Below are 27,467 nucleotides of genomic sequence, written 5' to 3'. Positions count from 1 at the left end.
GAGTGGGGTGGGAATGGAGATTTTGCAGTATCCTTCCCTTGCCATGCCCACCAAGCCACACCCACCAAGCCACACCACATCCACCAAGCCACGCCCACAGAACCAGTAGTAAAAAAAATTGAATACCACCACTGGGAATACATGACGGGGAAGAGCATTTTGTGTGTGCCCAGCACAGACAGCAAGAAAATCTTCAACAGAGTGCCTGGTAGATGTCTTAGTAAGTTGATACATTAATAAAGGCATATACAGGGGTGGATGTAACGATACTTAGACATTTGAAATTAATAGCATAATTTCCCCTGAGCCTGCTAGATTGAAAACCCAGTCCAGCCCCATTTATTTTCATTTCTTTCTGCAATGTTGCACTTACCATTCTTTCCACAATGATAATCTTTGGGCCCAGTTGTTTATGAATGGCAAAAATATGAATCAGTCTCAGAGTGAACACCATAAAATCAATTGCGAATACTGTTCGACCATCATGAAAGGTTGAATTAAACATTCTGGAGGGTGAAGAAATATTCTTGTATTGATATTTAATTTATGCCTTCCCTTTCTACCCTGATAAGAGGATGAAGGCAGTTATCGTGGAAAATAAAGTAAAATGCAAAATAAAGTAAAATGCAAAAATAAAGTAAAATAAAATAGGAACACAATAGGAAGATATAATGAAAACACAAACACATAACTATCAATATCAGACTAAAACAGCTCAAACTACATTCTTTTCTAAATACAGGTGAAAATTTATGTTTCCAAAAGTATGGGCCATAGCTTGCAAATAATGCTCTCTCCATATTCCCAAGGAATACTCTCTGAAATTGGGGGAATCCTTACAGACGTCTCATCAGCTAATCTGATCCAAGATCATGACAAATCACTAGGTGTCCAGAAAGCAATTAGCAACCAGTACTGGTTTTTCAGGCATGATAAGGTTTTCATTTTGCACTATTTAGATATTTGTTTATGTGTTTATTTATCCCATTTATATGGTAGCCCATCTTGAATAACAGTGACTCTGGCTGGATTAAAAACTCAAATAAATACAGCTAATTAATAACAAATAGCCTTGTTGCCCCTGGAAAAGAGCTATGGCAACTATACCAATAAGAATAGCAGTCATCTACCCTATATTTCTCTTGAATTATAGCTCTTCTGGTTTGTACGGACTGAATTTTTCTAGGCATCCTCTGATTCTTACAAGAACTGAATAAGTTATTCCTTGTTTTTTCCCCCCCAAGACATTTCTGATTCTGAACTAGTGATCTTTTCATAATCTCCATTTATGGTAAATGTCTATGGAAATTCTCAGTCATCCAGGCCATGGTTGTCTCAAAGGTGCTTTTTCAAGAGGCAACTGGACTTTCTGGGTTTTCTTCAAAGACATTTTTTCTTCAAAGCTGAAAAAACTTCTTGGATGAGAAGTGAAGCATCTTCCAAGAAAAACCGTAAAGTCCAGTTGCCTCTTGAAAAAGCACCTTTGGGTCCACTTATGATAGTTATCTACCATGCTTGGCCACGTATTTTCTCAGCACTGTATCATCTCTTCTGTCGCTACCTGTAATATCATACTTTTAAAAAAAAGGGGGGGGGGAAGAGAAGCATATGAAGTCACATACCTGCAAGTGATTCCAATGATGAACAAGAAAATAGCCAACATATCACATTTGTTCCAATTATCTTCTACATAGAGCTTGAATTTTTTGATTAGATTCATGCCTCCATCAGTAAAGAAACTCTGCAAGTTAACAGCTATTATGTTAACACTTTCATTTCTTCATCAATAGTTTCAAAATTGAGTATGAAATATATGGCAATTGAAAATAAGGATCACTTTTTTCCTAGCCTTCCTATATGCATCTGAATAACTAAAAGGTCTTTCATTCCTGAGCATCCTACTATTTGTATGGGCTTGGATCAGAGGTGGTATTCAGCTGGTTCAGACCGGTTCATCTGAACCGGTAGCGGAAATCACAGGTGGGCTCACCCACCCACCCCTGCTCTATGCCATCCTATTTAGGTTTTTAGGCCGGGCGCATGCACAGAAAGTATACGTGCCAGCAAAGCACATGTGCTGAAGGCCAGGCTCATACGTGGATGCTCGCGTGCTCATATTTGCAAACCGGTAGGGAAAGTAAGTGAATACCACCCCTGGCTTGGATGGCCCTCCTGACATAGCCATGTTGTTTATGCCAGCCTATACTTAGCACCCTTAGATGGGATCTACAGAATCGGAAAATTAATTCATTGATTCTGAACTATACATTGTACAACTATACATTTTCTCAGGCTTCATGATTATAGGATACTGTGGCTTTTGTGGGAAAGAGGGAACCTACCACTTTAATGCTCTTGCATTCTGACAAAGTCTTCATACTCTAATTTGGGACATCATGGAAATACTTGTGAGTCTATATTTGTAGCCCAAGAGCAATTTATCACTGAAGCTATCAGATTCCCAGAGTTGTTGAATATAAAAATTGAAATTAAAAATCAGCATGGACTAAGCTAGACATTTGCATGGCATCATACTTGCTGATGTGTTTGCAGCAATGTTCTAAATCCCATTCAGTTTTTCCTGTGCCAAAATTTAATGAATGCAATCAATATTGACCGTAGCTCAAGGCTTTTTGCATAGCTGCAGCTGAAAAAATGCAGATACATACAGTTTCTCTTCAAAGGGGAGGAAGTGGAAAGGATATGAAATAGTTGAAGTAATGCAATAATTTATTCTTATCAACCACTTGCAGATTTCTACTTCCTGAAGCCATTAATAATCTAGAAGGACCCATTCTTTCCTCTTGACTGTATAAATCTTTCAGCACAGAAGCTCCAGTCTGGATCAGGATGCTAGTGTCTATAGTAAAATACTAGCATTTTTTTCCTTGCTTTTCCTGCCATGTTCTGTTTTAGAGAGGTCCAGTGACCTGATAAATTTAGCAACCTGGCAGAGAGCACAGAGTAAATCACCAACCTGTCTGATTTCTTCCAAAACTAGTGTAAAGACCCAGAAGTAGAGTATGTTCTCCTTGATAGCAGGACCTTTAGGTGGAGGTTTAAAATCCACTAACAAGACGTAGGCAAATAGAAAGAGAAAAGCAAAATACATAACAACATTCCCCATAAAGACTGTAACAGGAGCAGTCCAGAATTTTTTCCAGCGGGTAAACATAAATGTTGCATAGGTAATATTCCCAGAGGCAGGTTCTGCTTCTAGTCTGGCATCAGCCCTGCAAAAGTGAAAGAACAGACCCATAGCAATGCATTTCTTGACATGGTTCTGCCAAAGGCTCAGACTAGCTTTAGAGAGAGGTTGATCATTCTATTTTCCCCAAATTCCTCCATAAAAATTAAGCAACTGCATCCAGATAAGTTTTCTCCCCAATTCAATAGTAATTGCTATATTTAAATAGCTCTATTCCCCACCTTATCAAAGTATGGGGATATTTAATGAATCTTTTTACAATGACCGCCAATGAAATCTTCACTTCATTGATACAACTTTGATTGCTCTCATTGATTCCAGTGGTAAGTTGATGAATAGATACCCACTTTTCCCCCCTGAGGTTCAGATCATATTGACATAAGTTCAGAATGTTTCAGGAATGAGTTCCTAAGGTCCATCTATTAGGAATAGCAAACAGCATCCAAAGAACTGATGAATACAAATCTCACTGCAAGTCAAATTTACATATCTATGAATACCATCGTGGTGGCATCACATTCTCTCTAAAGTGACCCTTAATGAATTGAAAAGAGGTTTGCGTCTAAACAGCATTTCTAATCTGCATTTATGATCATTTATGAGTAAGCATAACCAGATTTATGATAACAAACATCTAAATATGTGACTAGAATAGATGTAATGATATTTGAAATGATATTTCATGGAAGGTGGACAAAGGTGTAGAAAGATGCTCCCTAGATCAGATAAGGGAGAGGAGAGCTGCATAATGGGCAGAGAAAGAAGTTCAGAATGGATCCTTCCTACCCTATCAGACTACAGGAGATCTGTATTTTCAGACTTGCAAAATTCTGTTAACATAGATTTACAATAAATTAGAATTAGCTCAACTGGTTGTGTTTTCTGTCCATCTACCTACCATAGGAAGGCTGATAATAGCACATTTAATGAAAACTTGGAGAGGGGGAGCGCAATAGCATTTTAACCCTGGAAATCAATTTAAAATACTCCAGAATAATTCTCCCTGAATGCAGCATAATTTACTTCTGTGTTGACAGGCACAGGGCAGAGATTTTGAAAGAGAGTCCCATCTCTTTGTCTTTATGGACATTTGTGGACATCTGATGTCAGAGCATCCAGGGTTGAAGAAGGGGCTTATAGAAGCTTCTATAGCAGGGGTGTCAAACTTGATTTCATTGAGGACTGCATCAGGGCTGTGTTTGACCTTGGAGGCCGGGGTGGTGGTGGTCATGGTGGTCATAGCACAGGACTCGTGTCGGGGGCACCTGTGGTGGCCAAGTGCTAAGGCAGGACTTCCCTGAGACCCTCCCTGATTCTCATTATAATCTCCTTCCTTCCTTCCTTCCTTCCTTCCTTCCTTCCTTCCTTCCTTCCTTCCTTCCTTCCTTCCTTCCTTTTCCTCTTTTTCCTTCCCTCTTCATTCTCCTTTCTTCTTCCTTACCCTCTTATTTTTTATTCCTTGCTCTCTTCCCATCTTTTCTTCTTTTTCTTTGTCTTTCCTCTTTCCTTTTCTCCTTTCCTGTCCCTTCTTGCATGCTCAAATGCAAAAAGGGAAACATTTCTACTTTTGTTTTGTTTTTAGCTTTTTTTTATAGCCCTCTGCCAGTGAAAACAGAGTGCACGCCATGCCACGCCATGCCACGCCATGCCACGCCATGCCACGCCATGCCATGCCATGCCACCCCCCGACCTCTGTTTTTGCTGGCAGAGGCACCGCAGGCTGGTCCTTTGCTGTTTCCAGCCCATCCCCACAGGCCAGATCTAAGCACCCCACTGGCCAGATCCAGCCCGCGGGTCTTGAGTTTAATACCCCTGCTCTATAGGTTGAATGAAGATTAAAATAATTTTTTTTTTTTAATTTTGATTTATATGCCGCCCTTCTCCGAAGACTCAGGGCGGCTTACAATGTGCTCAGCAATAGCCTTCATACTTTTGTATATTTATACAAAGTCAGCTTATTGCCCCCACAACTGGGTCCTCAATTTACCTACCTTAGAAAGGATGGAAGGCTGAGTCAACCTTGAGCCTTGGCGAGATTCGAACCCTGCAGTAATTGCAGGCAGCTGGTCTTAATAACCAGCTTAATAACAGGGTGCCTTAAACCCCTGTACTACCAAGGCTCTAATACCAACAATGGAAAGTCAATGGACTTTGAAACTAATAGAGCTAGCTGACATATAGCAGAATTGACTGCCTTGCTTAGAGACAATACTTTGACTAAATTTCTTGTGACTTAGAGACCACTGTTTTCTCCTTATCTTACAAGATAAGGGGAAAAAATTTGGAATTTGAGGTCTAGTGAAATAGTGTAGTTTTTCAAACATACAGTTATTCATATTTGACTATTTATTGTGTGTTAAATTAAAATTAAGAGAGGACACTATTATGAATATTGTTTTTTTCAGAATGTTGATTAGTGCTTTATGGTATTTTAATTGTTGTTATTACTTAGAAAGAAACAACCTAGAAAGAGGTTGTTGTATTGTTTTATTACCTCTATACTAGAAAAAGTTGAAGGCCATTTTGATTATATATTTATTTGATGCATTTTTTTTTCTGTCACTTTTTAACTTGTTCCTTTATTTCACTCTGGCTTTCCTTTTTATGTTAGTCTAAATTTTAATGTTTGTTTTTGAAATTGATTTTTTTTTTAGCATACTTTCCTTAAGACACCTTGTAACAAGGCTACTGGTGGATTTCATCTGATATAGCGTCTCTTTTGGTTATTTTATATTTATATTGCTGTTCTGTAATTCACAGTGTGACTGATGGTGAATGATAATGAACACTAGGAGCAGATTCTAAGGAGAAGGACATGTATAGAAAGAAAGCTTTCGAATGAAGCTCAATGGAACTGACTCCTACTACAGTTTTTAAATTTCCCCTGGCACTTTTATTAAACATTAAATGTAGCCATTATAAAAAGAGCAATTCCTTTGAGCTCTGGGTGAGCAAGTCTGCAGTGAGGTTATACATACATTTGATATGAGTGCTCATCCCAGCCATTCCCATAGCAACAAACTAATATTTTAAAAAATGCAGTAATAATTTCACTGCAGGAATATTAGAAGCAAAGGTGGTCAGAGTGTATATTGTATTAAAATTCATCCATACAGCGGAGGAAGCAGAATTCAAGCTGCCTAGTAACTATTAAAGCTTGGGGTTTTTTCAGCATATTTTTTTAAAAAACCACAAACCATCTCTTTGTACTTAATGGAGCCACAGTGGATTTAGATCTTGCCATTTACATTTAAGTAACACACCAAGAATTTATATATTTTAACCAAAATGACAAGTATTTGGCATCCTAACTAGGGGCTGAGCTCAACCATCTCCTAAATGACATATTTGCTTGACTGTATACCCCAGGGGTCGGCAACCTTAAACACTCAAAGAGCCACAAAGGTCCTAACTGGAAGCCCCCTGTTCAATTCTGGACCTGACAGGAAGTCCAGTTCCCCCACCATAGAGTCTCCTCCTAGTGCGGCATCCTTTTTCCTCCACCTATCCTAACCAAAAGCCTTATCAATTGTGGAGCTGACTAGCGACAGGGAGCCGCAGCAGAGGGATGAAAGAGCCACTTGCAGCTCCAGAGCCGCAGGTTGCTGACTCATGGTATACCCCATTCATTTCAGTGGAGCTTAGGGGCAACAAATATGTTTCATAAAGCAATGGGAGTTTCTTGGATTTGCATGTCCACTGAGAATTGGAGGTATAAAGAGAATTATTCCCAATGATCAAATATCTATAACCATAATTTTGCTATTGTTCTTTTTGGAGGAAAGCATTAATAGGACTGCATCATTTAAAAAAAAAAAACACTTCTAGATCTCCCCAAACAGATTTCTGCCAAATGGCATTCAGTCAGAACTGAAGAAGATTCTTGGATGAGAAGTGAAACGTCTTCAAGCAAAACAAAGGAACTCCAATTGCCTTTTGAAAAAGCATAGTTTTGGGACAACTATGACCTGGATGACTGAGAATCTCCATAGATAAAAAGGCATACAGTTCTAACTTCTATAGACATAATGATAGAAAGCCCTACTTAGCCCCATGAAACATTTCAATATATGCAAAAGGAGAAGCCACACAGTTGCGACTTGTGGAAGGGCACTGACATGCTGTATTTTTCTCCGCATTCTGCAGCATTTGCGTAGATGGATTTTCATACTCATAAAAATAACTGTTAAACATAACAGTTAAAAATAACAAATTGAGGGATTCAAATGTTTAGTAAAGTACAGCTTCGACATTGTAAAGAAAAGTACACCCTTCATCAATTTTAAATCACACTCTATATTTAACATGGTTGGATGGTCATAGCAACTACTATTAATAAATGCATCTTTAAAAAATATTTCTAGGGCCATGTATGTAACCTTACTCTGTTTTTGTGTAGGACAGCAAAGTCCTTTCTGTATCAAGGCGGTCAAGATCTTTGAATGATTCTGAGTCCTCCACTGACTGTGTCTCCTCACTGCAAAGAAATAGATTTAATGCTTAATGATATTGAAAACAAATTTGTTTTTTCACAGTTGAAATGACAATAAAATTTTCATTTTTGAGATTGATACAAAAAAGCTGCTGTAGCATGTGCGCTGGAGCTCAGCTAGGGCAATGCTCGCGTGCCTACCGATATGGCTCCACATGCCACATGTGGCACGCGTGCCATAGGTTCGCCACAGTCCTATTTCATCTAAATAGCCTGGTGGAAAATATACATGTGGAGCTGGCAGTTATTTATTTATTTATTTATTGGTTCGATTTATATGCCGCCCTTCTCCGGAGACTCGGGGCGGCTTACAATGTGTTAAGCAATAGCCTTCATACTTTTGTATATACCTGCTTAGTAGGGCTTTCGCTACCCCCCCCCAAAGCGGTGTTCTTTTTTATACAAAGTCATATTACCCCCACAAACCGGGTATGGTACACTTTTGCCCAAGGAACTTTAGGAGTGGGGAAGAGAACAGTTGTGAGACTCTGGAAGTACAATTTAGGTTGTTAGGTATGGAAGCTCACAGCAAGTATCTAAAGACAGGTTTTTTTTTCCCTTAAAGCAGTGGCATTAGCAAGGGCCAAAATGGATAAAATGCCAGACAGCAGGACAACGAAACAAGGCTGGGATGGTAACACCACTTCTGCCATCTGCTATTTGGATGCCACTATCAGCACCCCTATGGATGCTTCCCTCTTGAAGTATACCTTTTCTATGCACAAGGTTAGTTAGCCCAAGAGAAGCTGAAAGTTCTCAAGATGTGAACAAAATGATACCCTGAGAAAATGAATTTGAGCTTCACAAGATGCAGGGAGATGTTTTGGGACACATAGGTTTTTATACAAGGGACATACATTCTTTCTGAGACAAGTTCAAATCTGGCTGCTGATACATCGCTTCAAATAGTATATATAAAAAGCTTTCTCTCAGTGGTGCCTTTAGAAACAAAAGGGAAATGAATAGACATGTCCTCTAGTGCCTGTGGCATCTCTGAACTCTGAAGTCTGGCTACAAATTTGTCAGTACAGATTTATAGTAATGTTTGAAATTAAAAAAAAATGAAGTAGTAAGTGGCCACCCTGGAGCTCAAAACTAAAGAAAGGAGGCATTACAGCAAAAAGCAACACAGGAAGCAGCTCTCCATTTAAAGAAAAAGAAACAAAGGAAGACAGAAATAGCTTTGAGGTCCTAACAGAGGTGAAAGCTCTAGTTATTTAGAGAAAGAAGAAACAAGACAACTGAGCAAGAAAGCCAAAGGTAAAACCCTGAAAGGCAGAGGGGATGCGGTTGTGGGAATATAGACCCCTCCCATACACACATACACAAAGAAATGTGTTTGTTTTCCTCTGTCCGAGTCTGCAGCAAAATGGCAAAAATGCATCTCTATCATCAAGCTTTTTGCTATTGTTTTAACTGTATTTTATTCGAATTGATGTCAATTTTTCATTGCATTGATTTTATGGATGGTAGACTACTTTGATTGCTCCTACAAATCAGGAAGACAGGGCATACATTCAACAATTCAAATATTCTCATATTCTAGAGGCCAACTCTTAAGAAGTAAGCCTACTTCAACTACTTCTGTCCATGTTACATTTAGTCTTTCTAGTTGCTTTAAAATTTACAGAAAGAAACCCAAGGGTTCTAATAATTCACTTGCAAGTCTTCGTTTGTTGCAAATTGTTGCAGAATCAAACATTAAGAATATTTTAGACTCTATGCTCCTCTCCTGAAACAATTCCCGCAATGCACTCTTAACATCTTTTTCAATATTATAGCTGTAATGTTAATAAATAGGGAATCATATTCAGGTCTAGATGTCACAAGGTTTTTTTTCCATTTGCAAACTTTCATTCTTCTTGCTATTTCCTAGTTTCTGTTTTTCTTAGCTCTTCCAGTACATTTGCTACCCTTTTTCGTTCTAGGAACCTTCTACATCAAGTTAATAGCTCTACTTGATGGATGATAGGTAGCACTTCTGACTGCTTTCCTATCAGAGGTGGTATTCAGCAGGTTCTGGCCAGTTCTGGAGAACCAGTAGCGGAAATTTTCAGTAGTTCGGAGAACTGGTAAATACCACCTCTGACTGGCCCCGCCCCCATCTATTCTCTGCTAGCTAATTCTCTGCAAGTCCCAGCTAATCGGGAGGAACTGGGGATTTTGCAGTAACTTCCCCTGGAGTGGGGAGGGAATGGAAAATTTTCAGTATCCTTCCCCTGCCACGCCCACCAAGCCACACCCACCAAGCCATGCCAGGCCCACCAAGCCACACCCACAGAACCGGTAGTAAAAAAAATTGAATCCCACCACTGTTTCCTACAAATAAGCTCTCTACACCAATAAGCCTTCTTTTAGATTTTTTAAATTTTATTTTAATTCTCTATCTAATCTTTAAATCTCTTTCTGCTCTGGGTCAAATAACTTTTGCTGAATAGCTGAAAGTTTTATACAGCGAAATGGATGTTCAGTGAGAGAAGTTACGAATACAGTTCTTATTAGAGAGCATTCTTGAGGCTGGTTCTTTCTTTGCTTTCATGAAAGCAAACTGGGTTTGTTTTAAGAAATAACATTATGATAGGAAAGCCTAACTTGCACAAATCTATCAGAACCAATAGCATGTTCTCCATTATAGAGATGAAGTAAATCAAGTGAGATCCTAAACAGCATCCATCAGAAGAGAAAGAGACAACTAATCTGAGAGAGGATGGAAGTGATAGAAATTTAAAGCTTGTTACATAGATAAATGCAAAATTGTAAGTCTTCTGGACAAGAAAAGCAGATAAAAGGATGAAGTCACTCTGCTAATTATCTCGACATTTATTGCTCCTAGTGGCTGTTAGCAGAGGTTGGTTCTACTTACCTTTACTACCAGTTCACAATGGGAGTGCGCGTGCACGCTTGCTTTGCTCACGTGCGCGCTTCTGCACATGCACAGATCACCCATGATGACGTCGTGGTGGGTGGGTGGAGCCTCCCATTGGTTTTACTCCCGGTTCTATAGAACCGGACTGAACCGGGAGCAATCCACCACTGGCTATGAGGCTTACATACTCAGAAAAGTGATGCATGCAAACTTGATCCCTTCCAATTGCTTGATTTTATCACTTCCGTAGCATAATTATTTTAAAATTGACACATGGAAAAAGCAGAATTCAGACAGAGGCCAACTTAGGATCACTTGGAACTGAAAGGAAAGTGTACTTCTATGTCTATATTTATGCACCATCTAAATGCAGAGGAGGGGAAATTGGCTGAAAAGACAGCTTAAAATATAATAGCTAATTAAATTTATTAAAAGGTCATCGGGGAGCATGTATACCCCAGAGACATTTGCAAAGAAATGTCATGTATAAACGTTTCTACGCTAATACACTGCCTAAAATCACAATGAGTTGAGCAGCCTATGTGTTTGATTTATAAATTAATAAGTACCATAGAAAGCCAAGTATGACAGTTGGAAGGTTTAGTTTCAAAGGAGAATACAATACTGGCATAATGAAAACCTGCTGTAAATGGAGAGACCTTGTGAAATGCAACCACCTCTGAATATGGCTATTATAATACGGCTAAAGTGCCATGTCCTGGGAATAATATTGTTCTAAACCTTGAGAGGACATAACGTTTTGTTGACTAGAATCCTGAAAATGTGAACATTTGTTCATAGCATTATAAAAGGTAGCAATATAAAGAATCTCAAATAATTTAATAAAAGTACATAATATTTTTCCCCTGATAAAAGCAGTGCGAAGGGAACCTGAAGAGGAACATCACTTCAATTACCCTTGGGCCAGGAACATAATTGCATGCTCCAGTCACAGAGAAATAAGAAACTTGTCATTTGAATGGTCATCTTTGACCATTTGTTTCCTCCCTAGCAAAAAGTAAAACAACAGCATAATACGCAGAAATTAAAACAAGAGCTTTCTGTCTGGTTCCCTCTAGAATGCTAGGAAGAAATTCACTACCCATTTCCATCTATCATAAAGATCAAATAACCCCCGATTCCTGCCAGTAAGGACATGACTCAGAGATAAAAGAGTTACTGTATTTCCAAATGGGTAAAAAATAATTTTGTTTATTTCCAAGTAATCTGAATCTGGTATCTTTCACTGGGTATCTCCCACCCAGATCTTGATTCCCCAAGCTGTTCCCCTTCCAATGCCAATCAGATACCACAGGGCTGGACTCTTACATTAGTCATTCACCTGCACAAAATGTTCTCATGATCTTTTGGAACTATTACTGTCCTCAAAGTTCTAACTTTCTTCACTGATGCCTTGGCCTTAATAAGTCATCTTTAAAGGGAAAGCAGAAGTCAGGAACATAGGGCTAAAGATTGTGAGTGATAAGAGAGTTTGCTTTCTCCAGTAACATAGTGGGTTTAAAAAAAAAAAAGGTTGAGTATACTTTTTGAAATATATTCTGATTGCAGATATAAAGAGCAAAGTTGTCTCTATAAACATGTTTTAAATGGAGAAAGTAAAATATTTTATTTCCAGAATATAGAAGGAGCATATTCTGTTGCCATTTCATTATTTGCAGGTCACTGTTAAACTAGTGAAATAGCCCTGATAAGAAACACAACCAGGCGTACCAGCTGTATCTTTATTGTATGGTTATGTTAACAATCTTGCAAGTCTCAAGGTACCTCTCTTGTCTCACACTTTTACTCTTCTGAAAACTAAGGAGTCCCTTCTGAGACCCTTTTACCACCCTTCCTTCTTCAGACTCAAATTTCATTTACCAGACTGTTGTCTAGGCTTTGACACTTCCTCCTGTCTCCCAAGGCCATTCCCACATACTATTACAATCACTATGCTTGCATTCACTTTTTTCGCCCTCTTGATGCAAAAGAATCTATGGTTCATACCTGAATGAAATCAAGTTAGTGTAAATCAGGAAAGGGCACCCAAATCCACAGATCAGATTTAAAATTGGGGTGGATGTTGACATGTCTCCCCACCAAATTTTTGTCAGAAATGCCTGAAATTTAGAGAAGATAAGATGTGAAAAACCAATGATATTATACAAGTAAAAGGCTAAGAAGGGTAAAAAAGACAAGAACACAGCCAATACTAGCAGCCAATACCAAAATTAGCAGGGATGACACCAGAGAAACAAACAAGCAGAAAATAATACCCTGGTCAAGTAATTGCCAAGGAGGAAACTACACCATATCAACAATGGCAGGGCATACTACTGTTTGTTTGTTTTTTACAAAACTCACACTCACTAGCTTGGATGATACTGCTTAGCTGGGTAATGAAATGTTTGCAAGCAAGCAACCAATCTCAGAAAGTACCAAGGACATACAAATACATGTTACTTTGCTCAATAAAAATTATAATAAAAAACCTTTAATGTACATCATAACGCTTGGCTCTTTTTTAAAACTCAAACGGCTAAAGTTATTCGATGTAAATGTGTTTTTCAACTTTTCACCTGTCTCTTAGGTTCTTCACCACAAAAACTTCAGGAAATTCTGGAATGAGTACAAATGGTTTTGAAGGAAAACAAGGCATATATTTCATAGCCAGCTGTTTCCCCTAAAAGCTAACTCATGAATTTAGCCAGTCCTGCATTATCTCTATGAAGCTTTTTATTTATAAGAATCAGACTTCTTTTGTTTATCGTTGAGGACTATCCTTTCTTTTTTTCCAGCTTCTGGGGGACTTATTTTAATTTTATTTATTTTCTATTATTTAAGAAAATTTATATGGCTGTCTATTCACTCTCATTGACTCTGAGTGGCTTACAAAAATATTTCTTATTTTTAGATATTCTTGTACCTATTTTATCAGTTATTCCTTTTAAAAGGCAAAAAGTCAAACCACAGTAACTTGCAACTTAATGCTAATTTTGGATGGCACAATTTTGGAGGGCAAAAAGTAGCATCGGGCATGACATGCATACTAGGGCTGCCCATTTTTACTGTAGAGAAACACCCATTTGGCTGATTTGCTGAGTCCCTTTAGGTAGAATTTTTTCTCACTGTGGTGAGATGGGTGGCTATATAAATTACTACTTTTAAAAATGAAATATCTAAACTAAAACAATAAAATAAAACAGTCCTGCTGCTGTTAGATTTTTGAAATGGCTTCTCTGTTGCTTTGTATCTATAGCTTTGTGATTTGTAAAATCTTCAATATGTTGCATTTAAACATTTACTATATGTGTTTGTCAGCCCCACCAGACCAAATTAGAAAATCAACTTCCCAGGAAGACTAAAACTCTACTGAGATAGGCCATCATAGAGTCTTGCGATTCCAGTTGTGATTTTCTTCCCTTCCTTCTTTTACCACAGCAAATTGGTGGAGGGGATGTTTGCCTGAGTCACTTCTGAATATTATCTTGCTTCCCAGGACCTCAAGGATGTTCCAGCCCTCTTTATCCAAGTAATGGTTCTTACAAATGTCCTCAAGAACATCTCCCTTAGTGTCTATGGTGTTTTAATTTCTTGCAGGCTTCCCGTAGGATTTTTGATGAGCTGACAATTCAGAATAACACTCTCTTGTTTATTTATGGACCTTATTAACAAAGGACAATCTTCACTGTTAATATAACTTCATTGTTAATATAACCGAGGAAGCAATCAGTCATTTAATGAAGCTCTAGATGTAAAAATAGCTCAGGTACAGTAGTTACAGTTTTTTCACAGTGCTGAATTACATTATCTCTTACATTCCAATGAGATTATTTTCTCCTGGTGAGATTATCAATTATAGTTTTTATTCTTAGTGTGCAAAGATTTTGTTCTTGCTTTAAGAAAACAGTGTGTCACAATGGTATTGCTGTCATTTATGGGTTCGCTTCCCACTGAGCATAATATATGACTTTAATTCCAAAATTCCTAAAAAATGATTCGCAGGCCCTCTAATATCTGAATCCACTGTTCAGAGAAGATATGTAAGAACATGAGAGTAGGCTGAAGTGGCCATAACCTAAAAATAGAGGAGGCATGTGTAGATAGAGGATGAAAGGAAAAGGTCCTTTCAGGTGGTAAATATGAAAGAATCAAGTTGTTAAGGATCAAAAGAAGAATGTCATCAGAAAATGGACAAAGGAAGTTGGGTGCTGAACCACCTGACTTCCATTGATAGCTATCAGACTTATGAATCATGAAAGCAAGGGCTTGGGGAAATAAAAGGGGTCCTGAATCCCATCCACTCTTTGAGTTGTTCTGGGTCTGGACTTGGTGGCTTCTATCCACAAAATGTACATTGTAACTAGTAAAAATATTTGAGTTCATCAGGTCTTTGTATATTCCATCAGATTTTACGTGCCTCAATGCTCGATTGAAAGTTATTTGCATATGTTTCTAATTATTTTCCTGGCTGTTGACCAGGTTTATATTTCATACCCTCTAGCTCCACCTATTTGAAAAACCCAGGTAGAGGCAAGGGGGGTTGTGAGATTCCTGTGCCTCTACAGGATCCATATGCACAAGTGAGTGAACATAAGTTGAATCTGGGTACAAGCATAACAATGTTCTCTCCTCTTTCTTCTGAACTGTGGATTATCCAAAACCTTCAAGTGAGGGACATCTTGAAGGGTACTCACTTGAACCCCATCATGTGCAAAAAAGGACTTGGCATCTGCTTCTGTGGCCAAGTGGAGACAAGTCGTTTTGCTCCAATATCGATTCTTCCTCACCAGCAAAGCAAAAGCTCGCTCTTCACTGTCATGGTAGCATTCGCTGAACAATTCTGCCAAAGGAAAAGTAAAGATGAAGATCAAGTAAACAGAATGAGGTATGAGGACTATGATTTTGAATCCATCTACATATGTTTTAAGCAGAGATGTTGATCTAGACAAAATTACAGAGTCCATTTATGGCCCTTTCATAGACTCTTCTGGCACAGAAATCTTTCATTTCTACTATAAGTGGTTCTAAAATACCAAGATGCATTACAAGCCTCCTGTTCCTAATTATTTTAAGGCTTTCTCCCCAGATCACCCGTGCTCAGATTACAGAATTATAGGTAAAAACGAAGCCCATGAAAAGTCAATCAGGATAATCAAAGCACATTAGTTTTATTTCCTCCTATTATCCCAATTAATGTAAAGGAAAAAAAGTAAAACATAAATATACAGTAAATGTATAAATGATATGTTTATAAAATATGTTTATAAATATAATGTATATATTTACTGTATATGTTTTACTTTTCTTTTTTTTTCTTTTTTGCTTTACATTTATTGGGATAATGGGGCTGGATAGAATAAATAACTGCATTTCCCTTTGGAATAAAACTGCTAAACTGAAATACTGTTGTAAATACTCTACATAATTAAAGGAGATCTTAATAGTCATCTAATCCAGCCTCTAATTCCACTTCATTTAGACCAGCGGTCCCCAACCTTTCTGGCACCAGGGATTGCTTTTCTGTAAGACAATTTTTCCACCAGGGGGTGGGGGGATGGTTTCAGATGCAAGCTAGATCCCACACATGCCAGATAAAGTTTTACTTGCTTGCCTACTGTTTGTGTGGCCCGATTCCTAACAGGCTGCAGATGGGTATCGCTCCAAGGCCCAAAAATTGGGGACCCTTGATACAGACTACGCAGAAAGAGATGCTGTAGTTAAAAAAACGAAGGAAAACCATTCATTTATTTTGGCCAGTTTTCTCTATCCTTTTGAAAACACCAATGACCCAGCTCCGTTGCACTGCAACATCTAGATTGAAATGAAACCAATTTTAGTCAACCTTGGTGGCTGTTGGAAACTGGCCGAAACCCCACAATTCCCCTTCTAGAATTCTTTCACGATCTGGAAGGTGTCATATGAATATTCCTCTACAGAAAAGTCTTAGACCCTCTGCTCATATAAAGAAATAAAACAAAGGCATTGGAGATTTTTTCATTTTATACTGGATCCCACAAGCTTGTAAACATAGAAGCTACTTGTAAAAAAAAGAGGGAAGTCAATGATTTTTAAAATCCAAACTTCAGGTGCATCCTCCCTGGTAATTGAGAGATTTGTCTGTTTTTAAATATTACTTTCACACAATTCTTCTTACTTTATAAAGAAGGAAGTTCTCAAAATATTTGCATTCCAAACCTAGACTGAACAATAGAAGGAAACGGTGCTTATCTTAAAGAAGGGGGTTTCTTTACTTTCATTGAGGGGCAGAAAGATTGCAGAGGAAAGGACAACAGCTAGTCCAGAGGGAAGAGAAAGAGGCATTTTGTCTCTTATTTAGGTAAGTGGAAAGATCTCATTCAAGCCAGGATCCATAAAATACAAATGAACACACTGGAGGGTTTCACAAGAGGCAAGTAATGAAATGAGTGTTGTGATGAATAGAATAGAATAGAATAGAATAGAATAGAATAGAATAGAATAGAATAGAATAGAATAGAATAGAATAGAATAGAATAGAATAGAATAGAATAGAATAGAATTCTTTATTGGCCAAGTGTGATTGGTCACACAAGGAATTTGTCTTTGGTGCATACGCTCTCAGTGTAAATAAAGAAAAAATAAAATATATTCATCAAAAATCATAAGATACAACACTTACTGATAGTCATAGGATACTGATAAGCAATCAAATCATACTAGGAAACAATAAAAACAATATAAGTTGTAAAGATACAAGCAACATGGATATAGCCATAAGTGGGAAGAGATAGGGAAGAGATATGGATGAGAAGAAGAATAGTAATAGAGTTTTAGTAGTTAATTTGACAGTGTTGTGGGTATTAGTTGTTTAGCAGAGGGATGGTATTCAAGAAAAAACTGTCCTTGTGTCTAGTTGTTCTGGAGTGCATTGCTCTATAGCGTCGTTTTGAGGGTAGAAGTGGAAACAATTTATGTCCAGGATGTGAGGGGTCTGTAGATATTTTCACAGCCGTCTTTTTGACTCGTGCAGTATACAGGTCCTCAATGGATGTGATGACATAAACTCTCTAATTCCACACAACTTCACAATAAAGTGTTTTGACCTAGGCTTCCTGAGTCAGTAAAACATACAAATAGTCCCAAAAACCTATTTTATTTTAACAGCTGTGAATTCTGTTCATTCATAGATGAGTCCCAAATAGTTGTAAAGAGTCCTTTGGGATAAGGCTTTATCTCCCTTGACACGCTGCCAAAGACCTAATTGGCAAAGCCACACGGAGTCCAGAATCGAACAGAGCTTCAGACTTTAAACTGCACAGAATTAACAATGTTGCTTCCTGCAAAGGCCCACGTGCCTTTGCTCCTCTTATGGGAGGGGCCAATCATCTCCAAGCCCTACTGCAGAGTCGTCCCCTTTGTTTTAACTGTTCTTGCCTTCTGGCAGCTCTGCGCATGCGCATACTGGGAACAGGCTCCCCCTGTTCCTCTGCCTCGCTGAGGTCTTACTCTGGAGGCTCTGGAGGCAGCATGTACCTCCCAGATGGCCCTTTTTCTGCCTCTGACACAGAACCCTCGTCTGAGCCTTCCCCAGACTCTAGGCCTGGCCCATGTTCCTCCCCAGCCTCCTCACTGTCCGACTCTGCTGCCAGCTCTACAGGCTGTTGGTGGACCACAACATAAAGGTTGTGGCAGGGTGGAATGTCATCAGTTTGATGTCTTTGTTGTTTAGGAAGGGATTCTTATGGTTGGAACTATTTTGGCTTTGCGATATAATACTTATTTTGCGTGAGGCTTCTGGTGTCATTCCCTGGATCTCTAACCACAGATAGAAACTAAGGGGAGCTTCAGCTAGAGGTATACAATATACTCTCTTCCAAATTCTATGTCCCACCAGCTCATTTTTTTAAAAAAAAATATTTTCTGGTTAAATAAATGGGACTTCGTAAATACAGGTAGTCCCCAATTTACAACAGTTCATTTAGTGACTGTTCAACATTACAACGAACTTGGGGAAAAAAGTGACAATTTTTTGCACTTATAATTGTTGCAGCATCCCCATGGTCATGTGACAAAAATTCAACCGCTGGGTAACTGACTTATATTTACTATAGTTATAGTGTCCCAAGGTCATGTGATTACCTTTTGTGACTTTCTGACAAACAAAGTCAATGGGGAACTCAGATTCACTTAACAACCGTGTTGCTAGCGTAAACCATTGCAGTGATTTACTTAACAACTGTGGCAAGAAAGGTGAAATTCTGGGCTTAGTTGCCTCTTACTAACCAATAAATATTATAAAGGTAAATGAAAATATAGAATCATGGCAGGCTAGAGTGGAAGACAGGGAATAACCTCCCCAGATTGTCTTCTGGAAATTGTTTTTGGACTTGCCATCTCCATCATATTAAAGTCATTTATTGAAAATACACACACACATACACTATGACCTGTACAGGCATGAATCTCTGGGCAGGCTGCATCTACCTACCCACTGCAAGCTGCTCATATTTTGCTTCTTTCATTCTGCGCACCACTTCTGCATCGGTTTCCAGGTGGGACATCTCTCGTACTATTTGACAAGCAGCCAGAGCTGCAGCAACTCCTTCTGGACCCTGAAGAAGATAACATATAGAACTACTCAAATGCTATATTTCCCAAATTCAGTCAAATGTATAACTGTGGAGTTTCAATGGCCTGCCTTTTATGAAACAGAAAACATTATACATGCATTCACAGTGTAGCAAAATTAACTAGATCTCACATACGTTCGAGCTGGTGTTGATGCTTAATGTTTGGACAAATTCCTGCAGCTTTCTTGGCAAGATTTCAGAAATTGTTTGCCATTATCTTTTTCCTACGGCTGAGAGAAAGTGTCTGGCCCAAGGTCACCAAGCTGACTTTGTGGCTAAGTCAGGACTAGAACTTATGGTCTCCCAGATGTAGCCTGATGCTTTAACCACTGCACCAAACTGTCTCTCTGCTAGATCTTGTTTGGCCTTTTAAAGACTCATATATAGCATACGCTTACATTCAGCAGAGTGAACCTGGTTGAGAGTTGAAAAGGAAAGGTGGGCCCCATAATGCAAATTCCATAAATGCTTTCAGCTTGAAATGATCATAATCAAAGACATGTCAATTTGGCAAAGCTGAATTTTCATTTTCCAAAGACTGCATCCAAATCACCCCTTTCTTGTATGAGAACAAGCAGGTAAAAAGCGTAAGCATTTTGGCCCAGTCATCTATGCCATATTAAATCCTCATGCTATACAAGGCTCATGCCAAGGAGAAAAGTTCACAGAAGGCAGTGGTTAAAATCAGCCAAATAAAGAACAATGAGAAAAACATAAGCACTGCTAGATCAGGCCAAGATCTACTATTCTACTTTAATCCAACATTTTACTTCTCATTGTGACCTGTTGTGACACAATTTAGTCTTAAACAACCCTATTTTATTATAGCAGCTGGGAATTACTTCATTCTCATCTTAGTCCAAATTAATTCCCAAATAAGTCCTTCAGAAAAAGTCCTTTGGCTTATCACAAACCTTTATCTTCTTTGGCACCCTGCCAAAGCCTTTCTTGGCAAAGCCCCACAAAGTTCAGAAACAAGAGACGCTTACTGGAAAACAGATTTAGCAACATTGCTTTCCTACAAAGAGCCCAAGAACCTTTGCTGCTCTTTTAAGCCTTATGAGAGGGGCCAATCATCTCCTGGCCTTCCTCCCAAGTCGTCCTTTTTGCTTTAGCTGCTCTTGCCTTCTGGCAACTGTGCGTATGTGTGCACTAGGAACAGGCTTCTCCTGTTCCTCTGCCTCTCTGCTGTCCGACTCTGGAGGCTCCAGAGTCCACACATCACTCCCAGATGGCCCTGGCCCCATCTCTGCCTCTGACACAGAGCCCTTGTCTGGGCCTTCCCCAGACTCCAGGACTGGCGCATGATCTTCCCCAGACTCCTCACTGTCCGACTCTGCTGCTAGCTCCGCGGGCTGCTGGCGGACCACAACATGACCAACCGAACGCCACTGGGATTCTTATGGACAATTAATCAGGTTAAATGTTATTTAAACTGCTTATAGGTGACTTAAGCCTCACGCACATCCTCCTAAAATATTAAGGCAGAAGGAAAGAGGCCCTAAAATCATCTACTGGCATTTGTAGCTTTTAAATGCTTCACTATATGAAATAAATCCTGACAGTTAAAGTACATCTTCTCTCCCATCCAGCACTATATAGGTAGAGCACTGGCAAGTGTTTAGGATGCCTCAGATATAGTTTTGCTGGCATAGGGTTTTTAAAACCACCAGAAAGAACTGTTCTCAAATTGTTCTCAAAGGATTCTTTTTACTCCCTGTACCATTATGATCTGAAAGTGCTATTTAGAAGGGCATTTTGTTTAATTCTTTTCAACCACAATTTCAAAGACGAAATTACAAGAACCTTCAATTTTTATGTTCCTTTTCAAAGACTCTCTCAGAGATTTCTGCTTCTGCTGTAAACTGTAAATCTAAACTTGCTGAGACATGACAGAAGCCCCCAAGCTTTGCAAAAAAGAAAAAAAAATCTGAAAAATACTGGCAGGACAGGGCTTCTGTTTTTGGTTTTGTGTACAGCTGTGTCTGGTATTTTTTCTTTTGTTTTTGACAAAAGGAAACAATGTGTTTAAACCTTTACCCTTAACTGTGCAGAAACAGAAATACTCCAAGATTTCCTGCTTGGCTGTGAAATCACCAAGAGGCATTCTTGGGTTATTTTTACAAAGAAGTGAAGTTTTTAATCTAGTTAGTTAAGTAACCAGGCTGCTACGCTATGGCCCTTGAGAAAAGGCAATATCTCAAGAATTGTGTGTGTGTGTGAGGGGGGGGAGGGGAAGGGAGGAGGAGGAAGAAGAGGAAGAGAGGGAGGAAGATTTTGTGTCTTTCCTTAGTCTGAATAGGGTCATTCCAGCATTTATTCATATCTTTTATTGATTTCAAGTGGGTTTTTTATTTTTTTATTTTTATTTGTATACCACTTTTATCATTTTTATTATTTAATAAATAAATAAATAAATTTTTATTTTATTATTTATTTATTTTACTTTATTATTATTACTTATTACCCTGTTTCCCCTAAAATAAGACATCCCCTGATAATAAGCCCAATCGGGCTTTTGAGCGCATGCACTAAATTAAGTTCCCCCCCCAAAATAAACCCTCCCCGAAAATATTTAAACACATGCACAGCCGGTCCCTGCCATTTCCTCTGGTTAGGATTAGGGAGACAGAGCTGGAAATCAGATAAGACGGCAAGAGGAGTCCCATCTTGTTCCATGTGCCCCAAAATAATAAGACATCCCTTAAAATAAGGCCAAGCACTTATTTCGGGGTTCAAAAAAATATAAGACAGGATCTTATTTTTGGGGAAACACAGTATTATTTAAGTCAAAATGTCAAACGTATCCAACTTCCTACTATTTTTTTCCACAATAATGTCCATGTGAGTTGGGTTGGGCTGAGAGAGAATGACTGGCCCAAAATCACACAACTGGCTTGCGTGGCTACAGTGGGACTTGATCTCATGGTCTCCTGCTTTCTGTCCTGGTGCCTTAACCACCAGACGAAATGGCTCTCTTTGATGTCATTTTAGTCTATACAAATCTAAGTGGCTTGCAGCAAAAACATCACCAACAATATACAAATAGGATAGAAAAATATCAATAAGTGATTAACGGGCCTGGTGGCTCAGCAGACTAATAGCATTGTGATTAACACCAGCTAACTGCAATTACTGTAAGTTCGAATCTCACCAGGCTCAAGGTTGACTCAGCCTTCCATCCTTTCTAAGGTAGGTAAAATGAAGACCCAGTTTGTGGGGGCAATAAGCTGACTTTGTATAAATATACAAAAGTATGAAGGCTATTGCTTAACGCATTGTAAGCCGCCCTGAGTCTCCGGAGAAGGGCCGCATATAAATCAAATTTTTTTTAAAAAAAGTCTTTTAGAGATACTCTGGCAGTCCCTGATCAAATCTGTGGTTAATCTATATTTGGGGTGGTGTTGACTTCTTCTTTCCCATTGGTTCAAGTAAAGCACAGTGATTGAAGTACATTTGTGGGTTTATCAAAAATACACTCACTGTATTTAAAACAAATATTTGCATGCCATTGTTCACATACTGTTTATAAATTGTTTTTATGCAGGGCGACACAGGGGAGTATTGGTTCAGTCAGCCAAAGAACTTGAAAAAACTGTCTTTTGATTTTAAACATATTAAGGTTTTCAACCATGACATTTTATATATTGCAGTTTTACAACATTCGTGTTTTTCATTTGCATCGTTTGTAAAAGTTATGGACTGTCTTATAAAAAGTTATTCCAAAAAGCAACCTGCAAATCAATGTTTAGATCAAATGTTTATGGCCTTCAAAAGAAGATGTAGAGTGGAATATGTTCGAAGTCCATAGGTAAGACACAGAGCTGCATAATATTCTTTTGTGCTCATTTGGTTGTTCCCTCTAAAATTATTATAAACTATAAACGTTGAAATATTTTCACGGACAGACACAATTGCCTTTTAAGTCAAATGCACACACAGAAACATACATACACACAGAGAAGAATGAATTCTTGAAGCTTACCAAGGCCCAGAAAAGGTGCGCCATCTCGTGTCGGTTTTGAAGCACTGCCCATAAAAATAAATCTCGCCAAGGATTTTCACTTTTCTGATTCATATCAAAGAGGCTTGGGAACTTTCTTGCATTTGTCTTGTCCTAAATAAATCAACAATTTACCACTTCAAAAACGATATTTTTAGTCTAAGATGCCACAGCTGGCTTATTGTAAGCATGTAAATCTAATAGGTAAATCCACTGGGGCTTTTACACAACAGTTTTTCTAAACAGAAATGGTCTGTTCTTGAGCAATCCTTGATTAGAACCCAGGTATATAATAAACTTATGCTATCTTTTTACCTGAATTTTTTGGCCATTCTCATTAAATAATTTCCCCCCAAAGGGATGGGGAGGGGACATTTTGGCAAAATCAGCATAGATATCTTGACATATAAGATGAATCTCCAGATACTATAGTTATACAGACAAATCAAATGCACCTGTATGTTTGATGATTCTTTATATTGCAATGGCTCTCTAATATAATTGGGTATCGGTTGCAAATCTCACAGTGCATTTCTATCTGCACCAAAATTAACACACACACATATTATACACACGTCTCCCGGCTCTCTTAAAGTTGTTGTTTAGCAGGATTATGAGACAATTCATTCCGTTAAATTAAGACAGTTGCTGTATCCTTAATGAATAGGAATTGGTATCAGAACATTCTGTATGGGATATCATATAAAGAAGTGGAAATTAACTGCAAAACCTAGCTTTTTGGAACATTGGATTCTATTTTGGGCTGGCAAAAACAAAAGCAGTTTCCACCAGGCACTAATGTATTAAAATTCAAGCAAGCTTCCACAAGCATAAGATATCTCTTATTTCAGGCATACACCCCCCCCCCCAAATATTTCAGCACTGAAATTCAGAGGGATGATTCAGAGGTTATTGCTGTCCACTGACGATATGGTAGGCCCCAGTGGTGGTATTCAAATTTTTTTACTACCGGTTCTATGGGCGTGGCTTGGTGGGCATGGCATGGCTTGGTGGGCGTGGCTTAATGGGCATGGCAGGGGAATGATACTATAAAATCTCCATTCCCACCCCACTCCAGGGGAAGGTTACTGCAAAATCCCCATTTCCTCCCAATCAGCTGGGACTCAGGAGGCAGAGAATAGATGGGGCGGGGCCAGTCAGAGGTGGTATTTAACGGTTCTCCAAACTACTCAAAATTTCCGTTACCAGTTCCGTTAACCTGCTGAATACCACCTCTGGTAGGCCCTCAATAAAAGTGTTGTATATATAATGTGTGTGTGTGTGTGTGTGTGTGTGTGTGTGTGTGTGTGTGTGTGTGTGTAACTGAGAAGAAGTCTTCCTGATGCGTTCTCTTCTCTGTGTAGTATTTTCAGCTTCATCTCAGAACTCAATAGCTTGAAAAAAAATGTCTTCCTGATGCGTTCTCTTCTCTGTGTAGTATTTTCAGCTTCATCTCAGAACTCAATAGCTTGAAAAAAAATGTCAAGAGACTATGAGCAGATAGGCAGGAAGGCAAAACAGTCCTGCTAAGCAGAAAGGCACAGGGGGTGTTTTAATCTGTACTTACAATGGAAGTGTCACAGAATTTTTTGAAGCCTATTTAGGTTAAGATGTATTTTGTTAGTTCAGTTTTCCAATACCTGCCTACTTACGGTATTCGCCCAAAGACATTGAGTGGGGTGGGGTGCAATGTAGACCAGCCTCCTCATGGTGCACCTGGGCATGTAAATAGTCTACATATTCTGGCTGCTGGACCTCACAAGGATTTCCCAGCAAGAAGAAGCAGCATGAATACAACTGCTCTTTTCAAAATCAATGCTGTATTGTGTTATGGCCATACAGAATAAATTGAGTTGGGTAGCGTACAAGTTCACTAAATTATTACTATTACTTCTCAAGGAACTTGACACTAGAAGCTGGCCTTGAAGACAGGATTTCAAGGTCTGACTGGGACTGTTTCTACTGGGGTTCCTTTGAGTATACCACTTTGCCATTACATGCTTTTTGGTTCTGAAAATATTTAAGTTATGCCTTGGAGTTCTAAGACCTCAAAAGGTATTGTGTTCGAAAAAACCGGAAGCGTCATAGTGAGACTGGCTGGAAAATTGCAGGCTCGGACGAGCCTTGCGAAAATCCAGCCAGACAAACTGCTGTCGGGGGGGGGGTCTTTGGACCCGATCCGTCTCTCAGACCATCCCTCTATTCAGAAAAAATGTATTGTTTGTTTGTTTGTATGTTTCTTTGTTTAAAAAAAATAAATAAATAAAGGTATTGTGTTCATCATTAAACACAACTTGTAGTAAAACACTCACCACTTTCTTCTTTCCTCCAGGTTTTTGGTCATGGTAAAAACCTCTGCAGGCATCATGTAGAAAATCTTTCAGTACCCTGGAAACTTCATGAAGAGTGAAGAGAGGACACACATCCACCACTTCCTTGTGATGTTGTCCACTCATTCCAGCCAAAGTAAGTCTGTTTTCTTCATGTTTTTTAAGTAGAAGCATATAGAGGAGAGACTTTGGGGAAATGTTACAGTACAGGCTTTGAAGACGGCTGTATGTTAGGAAGTCATATATGTTGGCCCCATTATCAATGAACAATTTCACAAACTCTGGCTTATCATTCACCAGGGCATCCATCAACACTTCCTCTAAATCACCCGACTACAATAATAAGAAATGCAAAACAACTGTGATTATAATACTGCTAAATATTACCATTGGGAACTGTATCATCCTTTCCAACATATTATGCTTCATGGAAACCAAAAGACTATAAGAAATTGTTGTATGCTGCAAATTATGCTCTCTGAACTGAGCTAAAATTGGACAGGTACAAGAATGCAAGAAAAAGTAACCTCTGTCCAACTTTTCAATCTACCATGTAAGAAAAAAAAAGGTTCAGTTAAAAAGCTTATGAACTAGACAGTACTACCATACAAAAATTATCTACCAATGATGCAACGTGCAGAGAGCATTCCACATTACAGGTGACTACACAGTCCTTAAGGCAACATCATACCCTGCATCTTGAGAAACCTCACTACATGATTTTATTTATTTATTTATTTATTTATTTATTTATTTATTTATTTATTTGTCAACAAGTACAAGGAAACAAGTAACAGTATAGACATAGACATGGACACATATAAAAGGAAATAAATAAGCACAATATAGCCATAAACACATAAAATGAGTACATATAAATAGGGACAGTAGGACAGGGATGGTAGGCACGCTGGTGCACTTATGCACGCCCCCTTACGGACCTCTTAAGAAACATGAAAAGGTAGACAGTTTAAGGTAAAAGGTATGGGGATTAGAGAGACTAACAACAGGATCAGGTAGAGAGTTCCAGACATTTACTATTCTATTGCAGAAGTCATATTTCCTACAATCAAGATTAGAGCAAATTACATTGAGTTTGAAATTATTGATAGCCCTTGTGTTATTGCGGTTGAAATTAAAGTACTCATTTATAGGTAGGACATTTTGGTAAATAATCTTATGAACTAAGCTTAGGTTGGAACGTAGACGGCATAGTTCGAGACTATGCCTAAAATTTCAAGCCTGGTGGTATAGGGAATTTTATTTCGAGCAGAGGATTTGAGTACTCTTCTAGTAAAATAAATTTATTAAAAATAAATTAAAATGTATTAAAATAAATTAAAATTTATAAATAAACACATTCCCCCACAAATGATTAAGTAGAGGATTACATCAACTATATGGAGTAACCTGTACCTCCTGGATGAAATACCACAATATGTATCAATTAGTACAGTGGCCCCCAACCTTTTAGGCACCAGGGACTCGTACCGTGGAGAGAGGATGGACTGAAGGGGGTATGGTTTCATGTGCTGACTGCATCCCATGGATGGGGCTTCGCTTGTTTGTGCAACCTGGTTTCTGGCATGCCGCAATCCAGTGTTGATCCACGGACCGGGGATTGGGGACCCCTGAATTAGTATATCTAGCAAAATGCATTAGAGCCATCACAGAGAATTTCTCAACGGATATCAAAGACATTAAAGTGTAGGTGGACCAGTTCATAGATTCCCAGTTCAAAATTTGGAAGCACATAATAGCTCTATCTTGCTGAAACTTTATAAATAATTGAAAGATATGTTTTAAAAAGAAGGATCTACCTTCCACTCCACATCTCCATTGAATATTTCACTTTTAGCGATGTCCACTCTATTCCAGGCCACAGCCAGCTTGAGTTCATCCAGATATTCTTGGGCTTCCTGACTATGACTCTTACAAGCTGTCACAAACATCAAA

General features: G+C 38.6%; 1 protein-coding gene across 1 annotated transcript in view; it reads right to left on the bottom strand.

Annotated features, from left to right (window-relative positions):
- Positions 1–27,467, bottom strand: part of TRPM5 (transient receptor potential cation channel subfamily M member 5) — a 60,719-nt gene that overhangs the window by 9,374 nt on the left and 23,878 nt on the right. Inside the window, exons 10-19 of the mRNA XM_034416887.3 lie at positions 27,332–27,450; positions 25,494–25,844; positions 23,164–23,295; positions 19,037–19,160; positions 15,264–15,409; positions 12,574–12,686; positions 7,593–7,685; positions 2,978–3,233; positions 1,623–1,741; positions 374–506 (exon numbers count right to left, since the gene is read on the bottom strand). Of these exons, the coding sequence (XP_034272778.2) occupies positions 374–506; positions 1,623–1,741; positions 2,978–3,233; positions 7,593–7,685; positions 12,574–12,686; positions 15,264–15,409; positions 19,037–19,160; positions 23,164–23,295; positions 25,494–25,844; positions 27,332–27,450 (1,586 nt within the window). The remainder of the gene's footprint in view (positions 1–373; positions 507–1,622; positions 1,742–2,977; positions 3,234–7,592; positions 7,686–12,573; positions 12,687–15,263; positions 15,410–19,036; positions 19,161–23,163; positions 23,296–25,493; positions 25,845–27,331; positions 27,451–27,467) is intronic.

This window comes from Pantherophis guttatus, chromosome 1 (assembly GCF_059756535.1).
Source record: "Pantherophis guttatus breed Tessera chromosome 1, ASM5975653v1, whole genome shotgun sequence".
NCBI lineage: Eukaryota > Metazoa > Chordata > Lepidosauria > Squamata > Colubridae > Pantherophis > Pantherophis guttatus.
Note: the sequence above shows the minus strand (reverse complement) of the source record. Positions and strands in the feature narration are given on the sequence as shown.